General features: G+C 37.6%; 1 protein-coding gene across 3 annotated transcripts in view; it reads left to right on the top strand.

Moving 5' to 3' along the window:
• Positions 1–11242, top strand: part of erbb4b (erb-b2 receptor tyrosine kinase 4b) — a 305088-nt gene extending 293846 nt beyond the window's left edge. For all 3 annotated transcript variants that reach the window (XM_040027858.1, XM_040027856.1, XM_040027857.1), the window contains exons 26-28: positions 3717–3966; positions 4751–4855; positions 5088–11242. In XM_040027858.1, coding sequence (XP_039883792.1) covers positions 3717–3966; positions 4751–4855; positions 5088–5746 — 1014 coding nt within the window. In that variant the 3' untranslated portion in view covers positions 5747–11242. The remainder of the gene's footprint in view (positions 1–3716; positions 3967–4750; positions 4856–5087) is intronic.
• Positions 11243–17209: the final 5967 nt, after the last annotated feature.

Here is a 17209-nt window from a genome sequence, read left to right as displayed (position 1 = left end):
CTGCACTCACACAGCTTTCTCGCGTTCACTCCCATCTGTCTCTTGCTGTCCAATTCTCTTTCTGTTTTCCTTCGTCTTTCTCCTTTGTGAAACTGTTGTAATTGTCTTCTTCTGAATTGGAGTTTACAGCTAGATCTTCTCAGTTCTTGGACTGTTCAAATGTTCATAGTCTCTCTTTGGACTTAAATCTATCACAGCACCAGTCACACAGCCAGAATTCAAACATTTTCTATTCCAAAATCCCCCTGTGTTTATGTCAGAATAAAAATACCCACTGAATGCCAATGAGAGACATGTCTCAAACCTGTTTTAGTGCATTTCAGAGAGTGAATGATTATGTATTTGCCTGATCTGTATATATATTTACAATCCCCCTGCTGTTCCCTACTATTGCCTATACTTTTCTTCCACTACTGGGCCTTTCGTTTTTAGTTTGAATGCAAATAACTTCATAATAATTTAATTTCAAATAGGTTGATTATTGTAATGAGCTTGATTATTAAAACACTTACTTATACAGCCATATTTCACTCTATTATTGTGACTCATAACTGGAAGAAATTTGTTCTGCACTCGCTTAAACAGACATTGCCAACATACTCCGAAATGTCATTATGAAAATGCATGCTAAGATTAAAAACTATTTGGTTTAAAGCGATGAAGACGTTTAGCCTAGCCAAAAGCTTGTGCTTTGATAAAAAGGTGAACGGGGCACTTTACTTGACTCTTCAAGTAATAGTTAATATTTTACTTCACACTGGATTAAGTCTCTGTTCATCTTCAGGGTACAAAGTAATACAGCTGTGCATGTGTTTGAATATGATTTAAAGAAACTCCACAGTTTTATATTTGTGTTAAATTTAGTGATTGATTTTTTTATTTTTTTTTATTTTTGATGAGTGATAGGTATAAATGAGGATTGAAAGAGGGAAATTTAGTAGATATACCTGCAGTTACACTGTAATGAGAAAACAGCATGAGCTCTAAGGCCTCAACTAATTGCTTCTGGCTTATAATGTAGAGCACTAGATGAGAAACTGGGGAAGACTCCACATGTAATATATCAGGAAAAAAGAACGATGCTGTTGCATACAGAAAATGAGAATGCCCCTCAATTCTGCCCTTTGAAGTTCCTGAGATTTCAAGCAAAGGTTTGGACAAAATATAGCAGTAGGCACAGTTTTGTTTAAAGCTCCTATTTGCTAATAATTGCATTGCTCCGATCTCTAAGTTAACAAAAACAAAAGGAAACAAAAAAGATTTACATGACTGTGCGACAAGAGTCAGATGTCATCAGTAACTGGGCACTCAGTAAAAACTTTATTGGAATAACTTAGTAAGCTTGTAAGGAAGTATGCTCATTTCCTGCTTTAGATTTGTATTTGTGGACTTCACTAAATTATTTTCCATAGTTCAAAATAATTTTCTGCTACAATGTACTTTGATAAAACTCCTCAATTCACCATCTGTCTGAAAAAAGGAATCTAAGCTTCTCCCGCTTTAAGGACACTGATCTTTTAAGACAGATTTGTACTGATTTGGGTATGGTAAACAAAAGGTTCACTGGGTGAGATGTGTGCCTGTGATGAGCGTATTATGGATCTCTCCATCAGTATGTACCTGTCTCTGTGTGACACCATATAGACCCAAAAGAGAAAAGAAATTGTTGGAAACTGGGCATTTAGAGTATGAAGCCATTTGTATCTTAGATACAAACCCAATTCTGAAAAAGTTGGGACACTTTATAAAATCTAAATGAAAAAAGTTGCAATAATTTACTAATCTCATAAACCATATTTCATTTACAGAAGGATAAAGAAAAGGCAAATGTTTAAACTGAGACTTTTTGCTATTTTATGAAAAGTATTAATAACATCTCAAAAACGTTTAGATGAGGGAATAAAAAGCTGGAAAAGTGAGTAATATTAAAAAGAAACAGTTGGAGGACCATTTTGCAATGAATTAAATTAACTGACTACAGGTCAATAACATGATTATGTATAAATAGAGTATCTGAGGGAGGCAGAGTTTCTTAGAAGTAAAGGTGGACACAGGTTCATCAATCTGGGGGAAAAAGTGCATCTAAAAATTGTGGACCAATTTCATAATAATGTTCTTCAAGGAATAATGTTAAAGACGCTGAATTATTCTTCATCTACAGTATATAAGATCATTAAAAGGATAAAAAGGATCTTGAGAAATCTCTTGGACGTGGACATGTGCACATGGGACAAGAGTGAAAATCGATATTGGATCATGCTTGTGATCTTTGTGCCCTTAATGCACTGCAAATTAAAAATAGGTCAGACTCATAGAAATCCATCCATGGCTCAGAAACACTTTCACGACTGTGTACACAGTTTGCTGTGCTATTCAGAAATGCAGGTAAAAGCTCTATCATGCAAAGAAGCCATATCAAAGCTTTTTTTAAGGTGGACTGAAACAAGGCAGAAGGCAAATCAATATTTGAAATTCTTTTGGAAAACACGGAACCCACATCCTTTGGACAAAGAGAACAGCTTGTATGCATGCAGTTCTGTATGTAGTTCAGAGCTTTCACCAGCTAAAAACATTTGGCGTGTGGTGAATCAAAAAATACAAACACAAAGAAGACCTAGGACTGTTGAACAGCTGTAGTATATATATATATATATGAGAGAGATAAAAAGAATGGGACAGCATGCCTCCCCCAAAAGTTCAGCAACTTATATTTTCTGTTCCCAGATATTTACAGCGAGGGGATCCTGTAAACATTGCCCTGTACTTACTTTTCTTAAAATGATACGTTTTCCCAGTTTAAATATTTGATGCAGGTTTGGTTCTGAATAAAGTATATGTTCATGAGATATGCAGATCATTGCATTCTGTTTTTAATTTACATTTTACACAGCATCCCAAATTTTTCAAAATGTTTATTAATCATATGCTGACCTCATTATCTGGTAATTTAGCCATGTTTCATCCACTATTATAACAGTTTTTTAGTATTAAATAAGGTAAATAGCCAGAGGTCCACTTTAAGGGAAATAAATTCCATATACTGTTGCCGTAAGATCACAGACGACTCAGCATTAACCTGAGGATAAGTTAATAAAAAATTAAAAAAAATAAAACTTGCTGAAAATATGGGGGAGAAAAGATAAACCGAGTAAAGCACTTGCTGAGGTTCATAAAAGCCCTTTTTTGTCATTAGTGTAGACACAAATGCACACAGCATGACATTTCTGATATGGCTACTTAAAGACTTGCTGCATGGAGCCTTTTAATTAAAATCCTTTTAATTGTACTTGGCAGTCATGCTGCCATATCATTGTTTGGCACTGCTGTTTGTCTCCCCTGCCTGTCACATTTTAATATTGCAGATGGACAATAGTACAAAGTACTTCAATTGTCACTTTTACAATAGTCTTTGTCTTACTTTTTTTGTTGTACTTTTTATATTGTTTTTTTGTGCTTTTGTACTTGTACCACACCAGAAAATCAAACTAGTTTGTAGACAAAAGATTGGAATAGAAACAGTTTCCCCTTGAAGGTAATGAACTTAAAGTTCATTGACTTCGACATTAGATTTTAGATTTTAAATTTTAGATTTTAAACACAATTTGCCATTAATCTCTCATCGTATATCTGTCTTAGTAAACTGATTTTCTTTGAATTCAGTCTCACATTCCTGTACTATCCTAACTGAACCATTTCTCTCATTTACTTCTACACAGAACCAATTTGGCTGTCAGGATCCCAGTTTCAGCATGGAGGATATGCTGGCTGCCGTGCCGAGAGTGATCTCTGGTCCCCCTGTTACTGGAAGCTGCCTCGCTCCACAGGAACTTGCCTCAGGAGGAAAAATAGTTGGTGGATTTGGCCGTGGTAGCCAGGATGACCCCCGCTGTAATGGCACTCTGAGAAAACAGGCATCCCCAAGGTCAAGCACCCTTGAGGCTGGCTCAACTCTCACCACAGTGCAAGGTAAAGTAGAATGACATTCAAAAGCAGCGGTCATGGGATTAAATTCAATTGAGGGACTCTGAAAAATACTTTGGGTTGCTCATACCAGTAAATTGTAAACAAATATCAAGCATAGAGTCATTATGTTTTGTGTTTTTGTAAACATTACCAAACTCTACATGAATAAACTGAAACTTAATGACATATCCTAAGAATTCTTTGGTACAGTTTATTTATTTTAAAATCTGGTTTGATTATAATATGTAAAGAGAGGATTCGCGAAACAAAATCAGCCCTCATTTTATTTTCAGTCACTGAGCCTGAATGTACCACAAGGTGACGCCATAGCCAGTGACACAGTGACAAAAATGTCATGTCACAGTAGACAAGTTAGGTGAGATCGGAACAGAGAAAATGTCCTGAATTATTTGTTGACATTGTGACTCAAGTTATTCTTTTCTACGTTTCCCCTTTATGCTTGCTGCCAATATTTGTTTGGGTAGGTAAAGTGAGTTTAACAATGCAAGCGTGTCTATAATGTCACTTCATTGGAGAAGTAAGAAGTGAAAGAGATGAGTGTAACATATTGGTAATGGCTGCGTTCGAGCACTAATCGGAATCCATGTACTGTACGGTCAGCCCATGAAAAATAAAGATGTCATCCCTAAATCACCCAAATTAAAGTTACTTGGCTACAGTTATAGCTCTGCCTCGGAGTTTATTAGAAAATATATATGGATCTTGACATAAGGTTTTCATAGTAGCATACTTTAAAACTCTCTCTTGCTTCCTTTCCTCTTGCAAGGCGGAGGTGAGGACAGTAATGGACAGCGTTACAGCGCCGATCCCACTGGTCTTTTAGCAGAGCGAGGAGCAAAAGGCAATGCCATGAGAGACAAGAGCAATTCAGGTTACTCTGACAGTTTTGAATGTCTTCTTCAAATTTATAAATGTTTGGATAAAATGAGCTAAATGACATAGTTTGTGTTGTGATACAGTACTTATCTAAAATAATATATTAAATGTGTACCCAGTTCTTTTAAGGGTTTGAAAGCATCTGATATGTACACTATAACTTACAACATTCAATAACAGAACTGTAGAGACCTTAGCTAATGCTAATATCCCCTTTTTGTTTCCAGATTATCTCATCCCTGTAGAGGAAAACCCCTTTGTCACACGGCGTAGGAATGGAGATGCCCACACAGTGATTGATGGAGCTAGCTGCCACACTCTGCATTTGGCTGGAGCCACTGCTGCCCCCAAAAGTCAATCCACTCATGGTGATGATGAGTATGTCAACGAGCCACTGTACCTGAATACCCTCCTCAACGCTGGGGCCAAGAATGGATTGGCTGGCACAGTTTCCGGATCCTCTGTTGCACAATCAGTACTGCAGACAGTCAACCCACCAACATCAAGCCACACCATCTCCTCCACTGGATATGTGGTACCCCCTGGCCACCTCCCCCACCCATCATATCCATCACACACCCTGCATCCGGGGCATTCAGGACACGCTCTGCACTCAGGCATTACCAGCAGCACCATTATGTTTGATAAGAAAGGCAAGAAAGCCACTTTTGACAATCCTGAATACTGGCAGCACAGTCTCCCTCCCAAGTCCTCACTGCACAACCCTGAGTACCTGCAGGACTGCAGCACACGCTTCTTCTACCGCCAGAATGGACGCATTCGCCCTGCTGTGGCTGAAAACCAGGAATACTTGTCAGAGGCTGCTATGAAAACAGGCAATGTATTGCCACCCCCTCCATACAGACAGAGGAACACTGTGGTGTAGTGACCCACCTGTAGCACATTAGCGATGAATAGAGGGGTATGGGTGGGGATGAATGGACAGTAAACAGTCCTCACGTTTCCATGCTGTTCTTCTCAAACTGGGTTCTTCTTTCACCTTTCCTTAACACTTCTCTTTGTCATGTCTGCTAATCTTGTATTCTCACTCACTGGTTTTGCATTTTCTATGACAAAACTATAACAACATTCACTAACGGCCTTTTGTTACTTTGTCCTTGGCCCCCAAAGCAAACACAGACATCTCTTTGTGGTGTATTCTGTCCTGGAAAAGAAAAAGTCCAGTTTTTTTTAGAATCAAAATTGCACAAAGATGAAAAGAGGAGGAAAAAATCAACTGTGGTTAGCCCCAGCACGGTTATTTCCATGACCTTACATGTCTTTCTTTATACACCCTTAAATCACTGTTCACTGTCCTTTTGGCACATTTTCCATCCAGCTAGATGCACACATTGTACTATTCACACAACTGCTATTGCTTGGGTGCAGTCAATCAAATGTCCATGCACATAGAGTTGTGTCATGACTTACCAGCAAACCTGCAGTCATGCTGAAAACCCCAGATGTGGCCTGCATGCCTGCCGTCATGCTGCTTTGACTTTTACGTTTCACTGCACCAGTAATGAAATTCAGACATTTATCACACACATATTTCAAATCATACCTGAAACACGTTAACATGCCTGTAGGCTTGATGCACCTACAATAACCACACATTATTTCATACATGCACACTGACAGATAAGTCTGCCGCCACTTGAAATATGTTCTGAAGGAGAAACAACATTAGACCTTGTACTTGAAAAAGATAATGTCAATAATGGCAGCCAGAGTTACAGCACTAAAACGGGCCAACAGGACGGTACATACCGCCACAGCTGTGATATCACCTGGTACCTGATTGAGCAGCATTTGACACATTGTTGCCACGGCAAGTTTGGATTAGAAGGTTGACTGCTCACAAGATGACCCTTTAAATTCCACTGTAATTTTCCATGCTGTTCCTCATCTTTACCAATCTAGTCCGAGTAGCGAACAAACCGCACAGTTCAATGTTACCTTCATGAGCTCATGTGACTGACTAAAACATTGGTAACTGCAGTAGAAGAGATTTTATTTCAGTGGAACCGGTGCTTAAGAATGGACAAATCTTTTAAGAGGTACAACAACATGTTTCTGGAGAAACACAAACTGAGGGGGAAAGACGGTATTTTAAAATCTTTATCAGAGTATAGCGGGGGTATTTTTTTGTTTGTCTGTCTTTGTTTGTTAATCCATCAGGGACCTGTTTATTTCCTCAACTTGTCTGACAATGTACTGTATTTGATCAATAAAGGGATGGGGTAAACAGCAGAGTAATGCAGCCACGAAAGAACGTTGTGGAGATGACAGAAAAAGGAAAACTCTCCATGGCTGGAAATAAGCCAATTACATGTCATCGCCAGACAGACACAAGCAACGAAAAAGGAAAAGAACACCTATAGGAGTTTTTTTTTACCACTCTGTGTTAATACTGTTGTATGTAATAAAAAGAGAAAACTAAGAAAGTCACTATCTGCCCTTACTCTTAGGTATAAGATAGCTAAAGCAAGGGTCAGCTACATTATTACCCTGTAACAAGTAAAAAAAAAAGGGACATTTTCTGTCTTGGTGTTTGACATTGTAAGTTATCACTAAATCTACTGATGGCTAGCTTGCTGTACTCATACAGTACTGCCAGATGCCACATTAAATTATGATGGAGAGTGCTAGCATCTGTCGTCAAATGACTTTGAAGCCTAATTTAGGTCGGGGCTGATAATTTATTAGCACTTAACACTCTGGCACAGCCAAATTGCGTTGGTGTTATTCTCACTATAAGCAACAATTCGTGCAATTTTCTCCATCACACTCCAACTTTCATTTACAGTGAGATAACACCTGAGTTTTTTGGGTTATTTTGCTTTTCTTTTTTTTTGCATTTAACTAACAAAGAAGCATTCTGTAAAGAATATCACTTTGGGCTGACAGTGACATCAACACCAGGGGGAAAGAAGCTATAAACACAAACATGGTAGCAATATTTAATTTGAAGGATTCTTCATCGCTTTTGATTGTTTATTTATTACATTCAAGAGATTAAAGGGATATTCTAGTGCTTAGATTTTGTACTTCTAATGTTCTGGGATTAAAGTGATTAATAAGAGGAGGTGTAAAAAAAAATCACCATCAAATATCTTCAATTTTAGTTTTGAGTAAGGGTCACAAATGTCAGCTACATCACCAGTAACGCAACTCTAGCCTGCTTCATAAAACACTTCTTATATTCCTTCTTCCTAAATGTGTATTTCCTGCCAAACATTTTTGTTTAAGGCATCAGTGATGAGATCACCAGAGATATTTTTCTCAGCTTTTTTTTTTTCAGATGCAGAGTGGTAAGCAGTAAGTAGCTTGAGCGTCATAAATAAAACTGGTGACCTAGCCTTTAAACTCTGAAAGATATGGTTAGCTTGACTTAATTTCAATAACATTTACAATATCACAACATATATATGTGTGGTATTATAGAGGGCTGAGGCTGCCTAACCCCTGTGCATGCATCAGTGCTGAAAGAATACACAAGCACAGTTACACAACGTTGTGCCTCAACATTACAGATTCAGATGAGCGGTGCCGATGATTTTCTGTTCAAAACGCAGATGTTGCCCTGGCACAGCATTTCTCCACCTCTCAGGTTTTATGGAAATAATAATCATCCAGTAGAGTTCCAGCTGAGGCACAAATTTTTAAATCAAAAAGGGACATCAGGCCTATTGAAATGTAATCATAATGGAAGACAGATTAGTCCCACAATACCACAATAAGAGCACTCATAATAAATGCATCTCAACAGAAATGTGAATTTTATAGTGAATTTTATCATGTTAAGTATCACTTTGGCCTTTGTTCTGTTAGAAATCTGATCTACTGTCTTACACTTCTGAAATCATCAAGTATTCTGATTTTACTATCATTTGAATATACTCTTATGTATAGATTATTTGTCCTAATTTATGGAGCAAAATGGCCCCCTCTATATTTTTTACAGATTAATGTCAGTTATGTAAGTCAATTTTTACCATTACCCGTAAAAAAGCAGTAGTGCTTGTGGACTACTATATGGCTGTGTGTCTAAGTGCAGCGGCAGCAGTTGAGAGTCACTGTAAGGCTTTGAAATGGCTCTCTGTGGGAAAATACAGCCAATCTTGTGGACGAGAAAACCTACTGGTGCTCTCAGCCAGCAACCATCACAAGGGGCTTTTAGCTTTTTGAATGCTAATTCATCCACTTTCCCTTGTTGTTCTGTGGGGAAATCATGTTACCCAACATCTCACCCAGTGCACCAGCTGAGAAACCCTGAACGACAGGCAATAGGTTGTAATCCTGCAGCGAGGTTAAAACGTAGGTATTAGCATTCAAGAAATGTTACCCAGTCAATGCATCAATGTTATAAAAGCTATGATGGTGGAAGATGCAAGAGCACTGAAACTGGCAGAGAGGACCAGAGTTAATTGCCATTCTTTTTTTCCTCCTCTGTGGTAACTATAGAATTCTTTGTAGCAAACACTGTCGTGCGGCTGAAGCAGTGAAAAATGAAAAGCCGTCATTATTGAGTGAACATAACCAGAGGAGTCCGGAGAGAAAAAGTGATCATGAAAGATGTTAACATGAATCACAGCACAATGTGAACGATACAGCAGTCTGTAATGTTCTGCGTGAAAGCTTCATAAGCGTAAAGTAGTAAAGGAGCACAATGACTCCCTCTCAGTGCTGACTGCTAATTCAGTAAATGAGCCTTTTTGGTAAAAATTTGTATTTATATTTCATACTTTTGTTGAGTGTTAAAAATGTAATTATGTTTTGAGTATAAATTTTGTTTTACTATAGCTTTTGGTCTTCAGGGTCTCATTGTGATTTTTTTTTCTTTTTAATAAGTAGCTTCATCGTCTTATGCCTGTCATGTTGTCTAATACAGTCACAGTAGGGAAAACAGTGTTTGCAGACTAGTGGTGCAACGGATCAAAAGTCTCACGGTTCGGATCGGATCACGTTTTTTCGTCACAGATCGGATCAATTTTCGGATCAGCAGGAAAAAAAAAACAGAAGACAAAAATTTAACTCGCCATTTACTTATTTAAGTATTTTTTTGCCTATTAAAAACACTCAATTCAAGACCCATTCCACGCAATTATATAAAATCTTTCTATCTACCACTCCGCTGTGATATAATGAGCGGTCACGGTCACGTAGCTTTCCGTTGCCCTGGAGGTCCATTTGTAGTTAGGGCAACAGAAGATGCCTGGGACAGCTCAGCCATAACTTTAAACATTTCCTGCTCATACATGCTTTGAGCGATCTTGTCACTGAAGTGAACGCGCGACAGGATATCATAGCGTGGCTCAAGCACGTTCATCATAGTTTAAACTAGTGCTGTCAGCGTAAATCTCGTTAAAATGACGTTAATGCCATAACTGCATTAACGCGACAAATCTCCGTTAACTAGTTACCGCGGATCGCCCCTTGCGTGGGGGCTGCACGCGTCAATGCCTCAACTAACGCACTGACTAGTTTAAACCCTTTGTTTTGCACAACAGAATGCGGCCTCCCGTCTGCAGCTTAACACCCCCAATAGCTTTTGTAATAGCTTTAGCCCGGTCGGATTGGGCAGCAAAGGGCTGCTTAAATACCGCAAACTCCTCTGCTCCTCCACTTGGACCGCTAGCGCTGACCATAGCTATCGCTTGACAGACTGACCACGCCCACCATACATCATGTGTGCCGAACCGTGGAGTGGGATCGGTTCGGATTACGGATCAACCGTGATCCGTTGCACCACTATTGCAGACTGCAGTTTATTGCAGTCGTGTGTAATGAATTTGTAGATGCGTGGCTGCTTCGAAGACAGGGACCAGGTCTGAGACCACTTGAGTCTTCAAAGCATCTCTGGTGCATCAAGAAAGAGATAAAACAGCAATAAGACAGAGAGAGTTTGGGAGTAAACGGGGTAACCTGGCAACTACATACAATCTGTTATAATATGGTAACTGTGAAAATCGCAAATCTGTTCGCATATACAACAAATTCATTTGAAGTACTTACTTTCAGAGTTCAACCAGAGCCTTACTGATCTGAAATGGAAATTCAGAAATTCCTCCACAATTTTTTTAGGAATATAACCAGATACAACCAGTTGTTTTGAGTCCCCTATAACAATGAGACCTAATTAAGATGATATGCGCCCATCGATGCAGACTGACTCAGATTGATTACAATATGGTAACAATCTTTCTGCACTTTTAAATTACCAGTTATTTTCAAACCTTCACCAATAGAGGTGATTATGGTCGTTCTAAGGGGCAATGTCACTGTTTGGACACGCATCATCTCCCACCAGGTGACATTGCAATTCCGTCACAGTTGACAGTGGTCACCGCAACAATTTGCAATCAGTTGCCGACTACAAAAAAAATTCATGCAACTTACCAAGGAGTTGTTTTCAGACAACCTACTATTGAACTACAATTGGCTGTCTGACACCGTTTTCACAGTATCTGACTTGTTAAGATTATTTTGTTTCATCTCCGCCCATGATCAACAGCTGGCAGGTTTGACCAGGTTTAACCAGCCAAGGCTATATTTCCAAAAAAGGCTTTGCTACTAACCCCATGTGATTAAAATGTGTGTATTGTCAATATGAAAAAAAGATAAAGTTTACCATCTACCTTAGATTATTTACACACCGTTATGTTTTTTTGCTGGTGTTAATATTTAGGGTAACATTATGTAATTAATGTCAAAACATAATGCGTTAGAAACTGAGTGGTGCACATGTAACTGAGAGTGGGTTACTGAAGGCCCCAAATAATAGACCAGCTAGTTATATTAAGATCCATCAAGCCTAGTAATGGGGACTATGGAAGGACAGCATATCTCTAGTATTTGCTTTATTTCTTTTTCATATCATTAGAATATTTTTTACAGTATAAGGAAATTCAGTACACCAATGGTCTGAGTGGTCTGGTTGCATTACATTTTAGATATCAGTTTTTGTTCAGTACATAACAAAAAAATACAATTTCTTTAAAGCAAACACAATGCAGCTGACAAACATAATCTATCATTATAACAGATGTTGCTATTTTACACTGATTCATATTTGTAAATTCTACAATGCCATGACAAATTTGGGTAGGGGGTTAAGTAAGCACAGTTTACAATGTACTGAACTGATGGTAAAACTGCACAAGGGAACTAATAATTTTCTTTTGAAAATACATTCAGAGATTAGATTGCTAAACAGTTTTACCACGGGAAAAAGGAATAAAAAAAATTTATAATATTTTTATAGGCAGGAATAGGGTGGCCAGGTGCAGCTGTAAATAGAACAATGATGCTTTCATTATCAGGATTTTTGTTTTTTATTTCTCCTTGCATCATTGCATTAGTAGTGATCTACTGTATTTTATCATTTCTTTGGGGAATATCTTTTCTGTATGTATATACATATATATACAGTACATATATATATATATATATTCTGTAAATGTAATTTGAGCGTGAACTCTGACTTTAAAAAACGCTTGCAGGGTCTTCTTGTCACCCCCTCCCCCAAGCCATCATTCTCCTGTAATGTGTGACTGTGTTTTCCACACAACTTTTGTGGATTTTGTGTTTCAACCTTGGCTCTTGCTCACTTTGTAGGAGTGATTTTTTTCTCTCTCCTTTTTTTAAATAATGGGTGTATTATTACCAACACTACATTTACACACATCTCTCAGTATTATTCACCTTTTGAGTCTTATTTTTTTTCAAGTTTTTGTACACTTTTAAAATGCTGTCGCAATACTAATGAATATTCAGTATCACATCTCCCTTTTTCAACCTTTTCCTAACTAATGCTATTAATCCACCAGTGTCTCTTTAGGAATTTTGAGAACCTATACAATACTTTAATTTCCATTTGCAGTAAGTTCAGTGATTCTTTTACATCCATTTATTTGGGAAAATAGTGGTTGAATGGTGTAGCAAAATCATGTGTACCCCCAAGAGTGTTCTCACAGTTTGGATGCTGAGATGCTGGCATTGCACTGCTTGTGCCGGTTAAGTAGGTACCTTCTGTTTTTAAATGAAGCTAATATTTTCCATTCACTGGATTTTTAAAGGACTTTTGTGAAGTTAGGCACACAGAATACTGCAGAATAGTGCACAAAGTGTCCATTGGCATTGGAGCCTTGATGCACTGGCCATGACAGTACTGAAACAAGCCTCATTCCCAACTCATATGTGAAAGCTCCTTCTAAATTTTCCATAGGTAACTTTAAAGAATCATTTTGAAATGTTGAGGATTCGTGTTGTAAAGGGGCTTGTCAAAATCTGAACATTTTGTGAATTTAACAAAGTAGCTTTGGTGTTAAAATCTAATCAAACAGTAAAAGAAAAACAAAAAAAGTGTTGAGTATGAAGCGTAACTGGCAAAGCTTCCAAAGATTCACTGCATCACCATCTTTCCTGCCGCTTTTTTTCCCCCCCAAACTGGACTGTTAACTCCATTTCCAGTATTGACATGATCAGTACATTGAGGCACTAATACCAAAGATTAAGTCGTGCATATTTCTGTAATGTCAGGGGTTTCTGACAAAGCAGCAGCATTTGAGATTCAGTGGGGTGTATTTAATTGTTACGATTACGTTTGCCTACAAATAACGTCTTACAAGACATCAAAAAAAAAAATTTACTACAGGTATTTTTGTATTATTTTTACCATGGTGGATTTGTCATGACACCTAATATCTAATGTGAATAATGCCACCAAAATCATCACTGTGGCATTGTAGCAAATGTGTCAGTAGCAATCAAGCAGTGCAGTTCATTCTGACATAATGTTTATGAACTCAATGGTCCATTAAACTTAGGATCTAAATCTTGATCCTAAATCTTGATACCTATGGAAACTGAATGGATGCACAATTTTAAAATTAGATGTATAACTGTCTGTTGCATTATTTTACCTATTGAAAAAACACAACTTGCATTATTTATGCAGGAAATGAACCAGACAGCTCTTTTTGTTTTGTGCTGTTTTCTGATGACACTGTATAGTTTACTAATGATAACTACTGAGAGTTTGTTCCTAAATTACTTAAATGTTTGTCATAGTTTTTGTATATTTACACTACATTTACAGACAAATATGGGCCAATGACACACTAGGTTGAGAAAGCATATTGACATTTGCATTTGATGATTTTGGTGGCAATCCTACCATTTTGCAACGTTCAGCACTTACATGTATATCTGGGAATGTGGTCAGTTTGGAAAGTTCCTCAAATGCCCTTGAATCTGTTCATTAAATTACACTGAAGTTAGGAAGAAAGTAGGTTCCATCATTAAATGAGCATAAATTATAAGTTGTTTGTATCGATTCACTAGAATGATTGAGAACTTAGTTTTATAGGCCTGCTTTGTCACATTTTACCAGTTTTAAATATTTCTTTTTACTGGTTAATTGACACCCTTCCCAAGCTAATACATTTAAATACATATTCCCTCTGTTTTGTTACATGGATCTGTCAAAAATATATTTTTAATTCAATATGAATAAAGATCAGTCAATATTTAAAGATGAATTGTGGTCATTTTGTAGACTTTAACAGTGCTTTCCATAAAGTCCCAGCTGGCACACACTGGAAAAACTTAAATGGAAATTAAATCCATCAAAATCTTTGGCTTATATTTAACAAAACACTGTTAAATATAAGCCAAGTGGTTTGAATATGTTTCGAAGACATCTCCAAATCAGTTCAAATTCAGTGGTTTTCTTTTCACTTGAGATCTTTATGTCACTGATGGCTCTTATTAAGTGTTATTATGTTTTGGGGTTTGTTTTTTTTAGCAGAAAATAATAATTCAGTGTGTTAATTATCCAGAGTTTCTATTGGTTTTCTGTGGTTACCTATTTTTATCTCATTGTAGCAGGGATTGAGTGATTCTTCAAATTCAACCCTAATAGTTTTGAGTGCCCTTGCACGTCCTTATTTCAAATGTCAGACCATTCTCAAGTAGTTCAACCAGACACATGGGAGTGTTGTGTAGCCTCTAGACACAGCACGACATCTTCATTTTGTCCAGATGAGGCTGCAGACATCTCTCACCATTCAGCATATTATGCCTTTAAGCTAGAAAGACCAGACAGAGCACCGCTACCATCACCGCAACCTCTATTTTTCAGACGTTTTTTTCACATTAAAAGCCACTCGTACACACACACAAACTTGTACTCTTGCCAGAAAAATCACACAGGAGCGCCAATAGTAAAGTGTTATTACTTTTGACACTTGCTCATGCATGATAGATGCATCTCTTTCCCAGCTGATGACATTTTATGACATTATCATAGGAAATCCAATAACAAGATCAGCATCTCAGAGCCCTTGTCGCATGCAAAGTCAAATCACTTGCGTTAAGACGGTAATAGAGTGTGATCGAAACAATCTGTCACTGCCTATCCACTCACTCTCACACACCAGCAGCCCTGACAAACTATATAGATTTTTACGTGACGCGAGCGATGATCGGCACAGCTGAATGTAAACGATCTTAAGGTAAATCGATTGACTGGCACTTCTCAACAAATAAAAGTGAAGGCTCTATTTGATGATGCATCATTCTTTACCACTGTGCTTTATTGTCTGCATGTTTGCTTGTGCAGCTGTTTTAATTGCTTGTGCTGCTGTCTTTGACATGTGAATTTTCAAAGAAGTGGTTGTGTACCACAGCTGCAGTTTTCCACAGCATGCCACGGGGTGTCGCATACACAGGTCTATACTGCTAACATTTTGGCTGGCTTTATGAAGGAACCAGTTGTCACAGCAAATTACATAGAATTCAACACAGGTGAAACATACAGATGTTTCACTGGAGTAAATAATCATTTTTGTTGTTGGATATATATTTATTTATTTTAACTAACGCAACTGTGCAATCATTTTTCATATTAGAATGACAGCAGCAAAGCTCAAAAACTTGTTCTGTGTTGTTTCCACTGTTTCGGCATTGTTATCTCTTTTTCTCAGAGAGCCACTGGTGAGGACTACTGCCTCTAAATCCCAGCATGTTGGCAGGCTCTGATTGAATGGACTGTATCAAGCCCACTAAGTAGCGTTGCGATCCCCTTTTCATTATGGAACAGCATATTGGATTTTCTTCACAGGGCGTCTGTCTCTGCAGGCTTTGGTGTCTCCAAGAATTCTCACACACACACACAAATATTTTTTTTAAAAAGGCAGCATGTAGGACCACCCAGTAGTAAATTCTAAGAAATCTTATTGAATCAGGTATTAAACACTTCACATGACCTCTAAAGTAACTAGTACGCCCACAGACCAGACAAGAAACATGGGTTCATATTCATATCACATCTGCACCTCACCTCAGAAAACATGATTTTTAGCTACATGGGTGGCCTGCAACTGCTTTTGAATTTTATGAATTTCTACAATAGCAGAACTTTAATACTTTCTGTATTTTTAAAAACTGCAAAGGTTATATTACCATAACATTGATAAAGGGTATAAAACTATTGTGCTGTCACACTTTGGAGAAAGATAGCTGACAAATTTTAATAGAGCCCACTGTTTATCTCCTAGCCACTGTTTTTGCATTAGAACATTTTGTATTTTCAATTAGTGAATACAGGTAAAACACCAGCGAATAGTTATTACATTGGATTTGTTTTCCATGACTCCCTAAGAATTTGAACAAATTTTGAATGAACATCATGAGTTCTAAATGGACTTGTCTTGAAATATGTCCCCAATGAAATGGCAACAGCAGTGCTACATAAAGTGGCAAAAATATACAACTTGCAAATTGTTGCATTATGTCAGGATAAATGAGTGGTTAAATAGTTTCATAACTGAGTACCCAAAATCATTTTAATGATTTATTGACAATATTAAAATTTGACTAGTAGATATGCAAGGTTTGCATAAGCTACTCCCTTTTTGTTCCATTCAAATAATGCCACTTCAAGCTTGGGAGAACCTAAAACAGCGCAACAGTTCAGCAAGTAGTGGTTAGAAAATGAAAACTTTAAGATTAATAAGGCAATCTCTCTGGTCATTTGCATACTGCTTGTGAAATACAGCTCATCTGATTAGTGTTGTATATTAGCTGCTCAGCATTTAGTGTTTATCACTTGCTTTGTTAGACAAAGCAATATTCGCTCAAAGAGGTTCCCGTTGAAACTGCATTGGCACTTTAAATGAGAAAATGGTCATTACAGCTCATTTATTTTCTCTGTCACTTCCAATAATGGCAGATACATTGTGAGAACTGAATACATCTTCGGAGGAAAGGGTGTGCATCTGTGTGGGGTGGCATTGCCAGTTTTTGACTTATATCCAGGGCAGTTTCAAAGGCTACCTTCATG

Source organism: Simochromis diagramma, unplaced genomic scaffold (genome assembly GCF_900408965.1).
Source record: "Simochromis diagramma unplaced genomic scaffold, fSimDia1.1 OVJJ01000343.1, whole genome shotgun sequence".
Lineage (NCBI taxonomy): Eukaryota > Metazoa > Chordata > Actinopteri > Cichliformes > Cichlidae > Simochromis > Simochromis diagramma.
The sequence above is the reverse complement of the archived record's forward strand: the minus strand, read 5'-3'. Positions and strand labels throughout refer to the sequence as shown.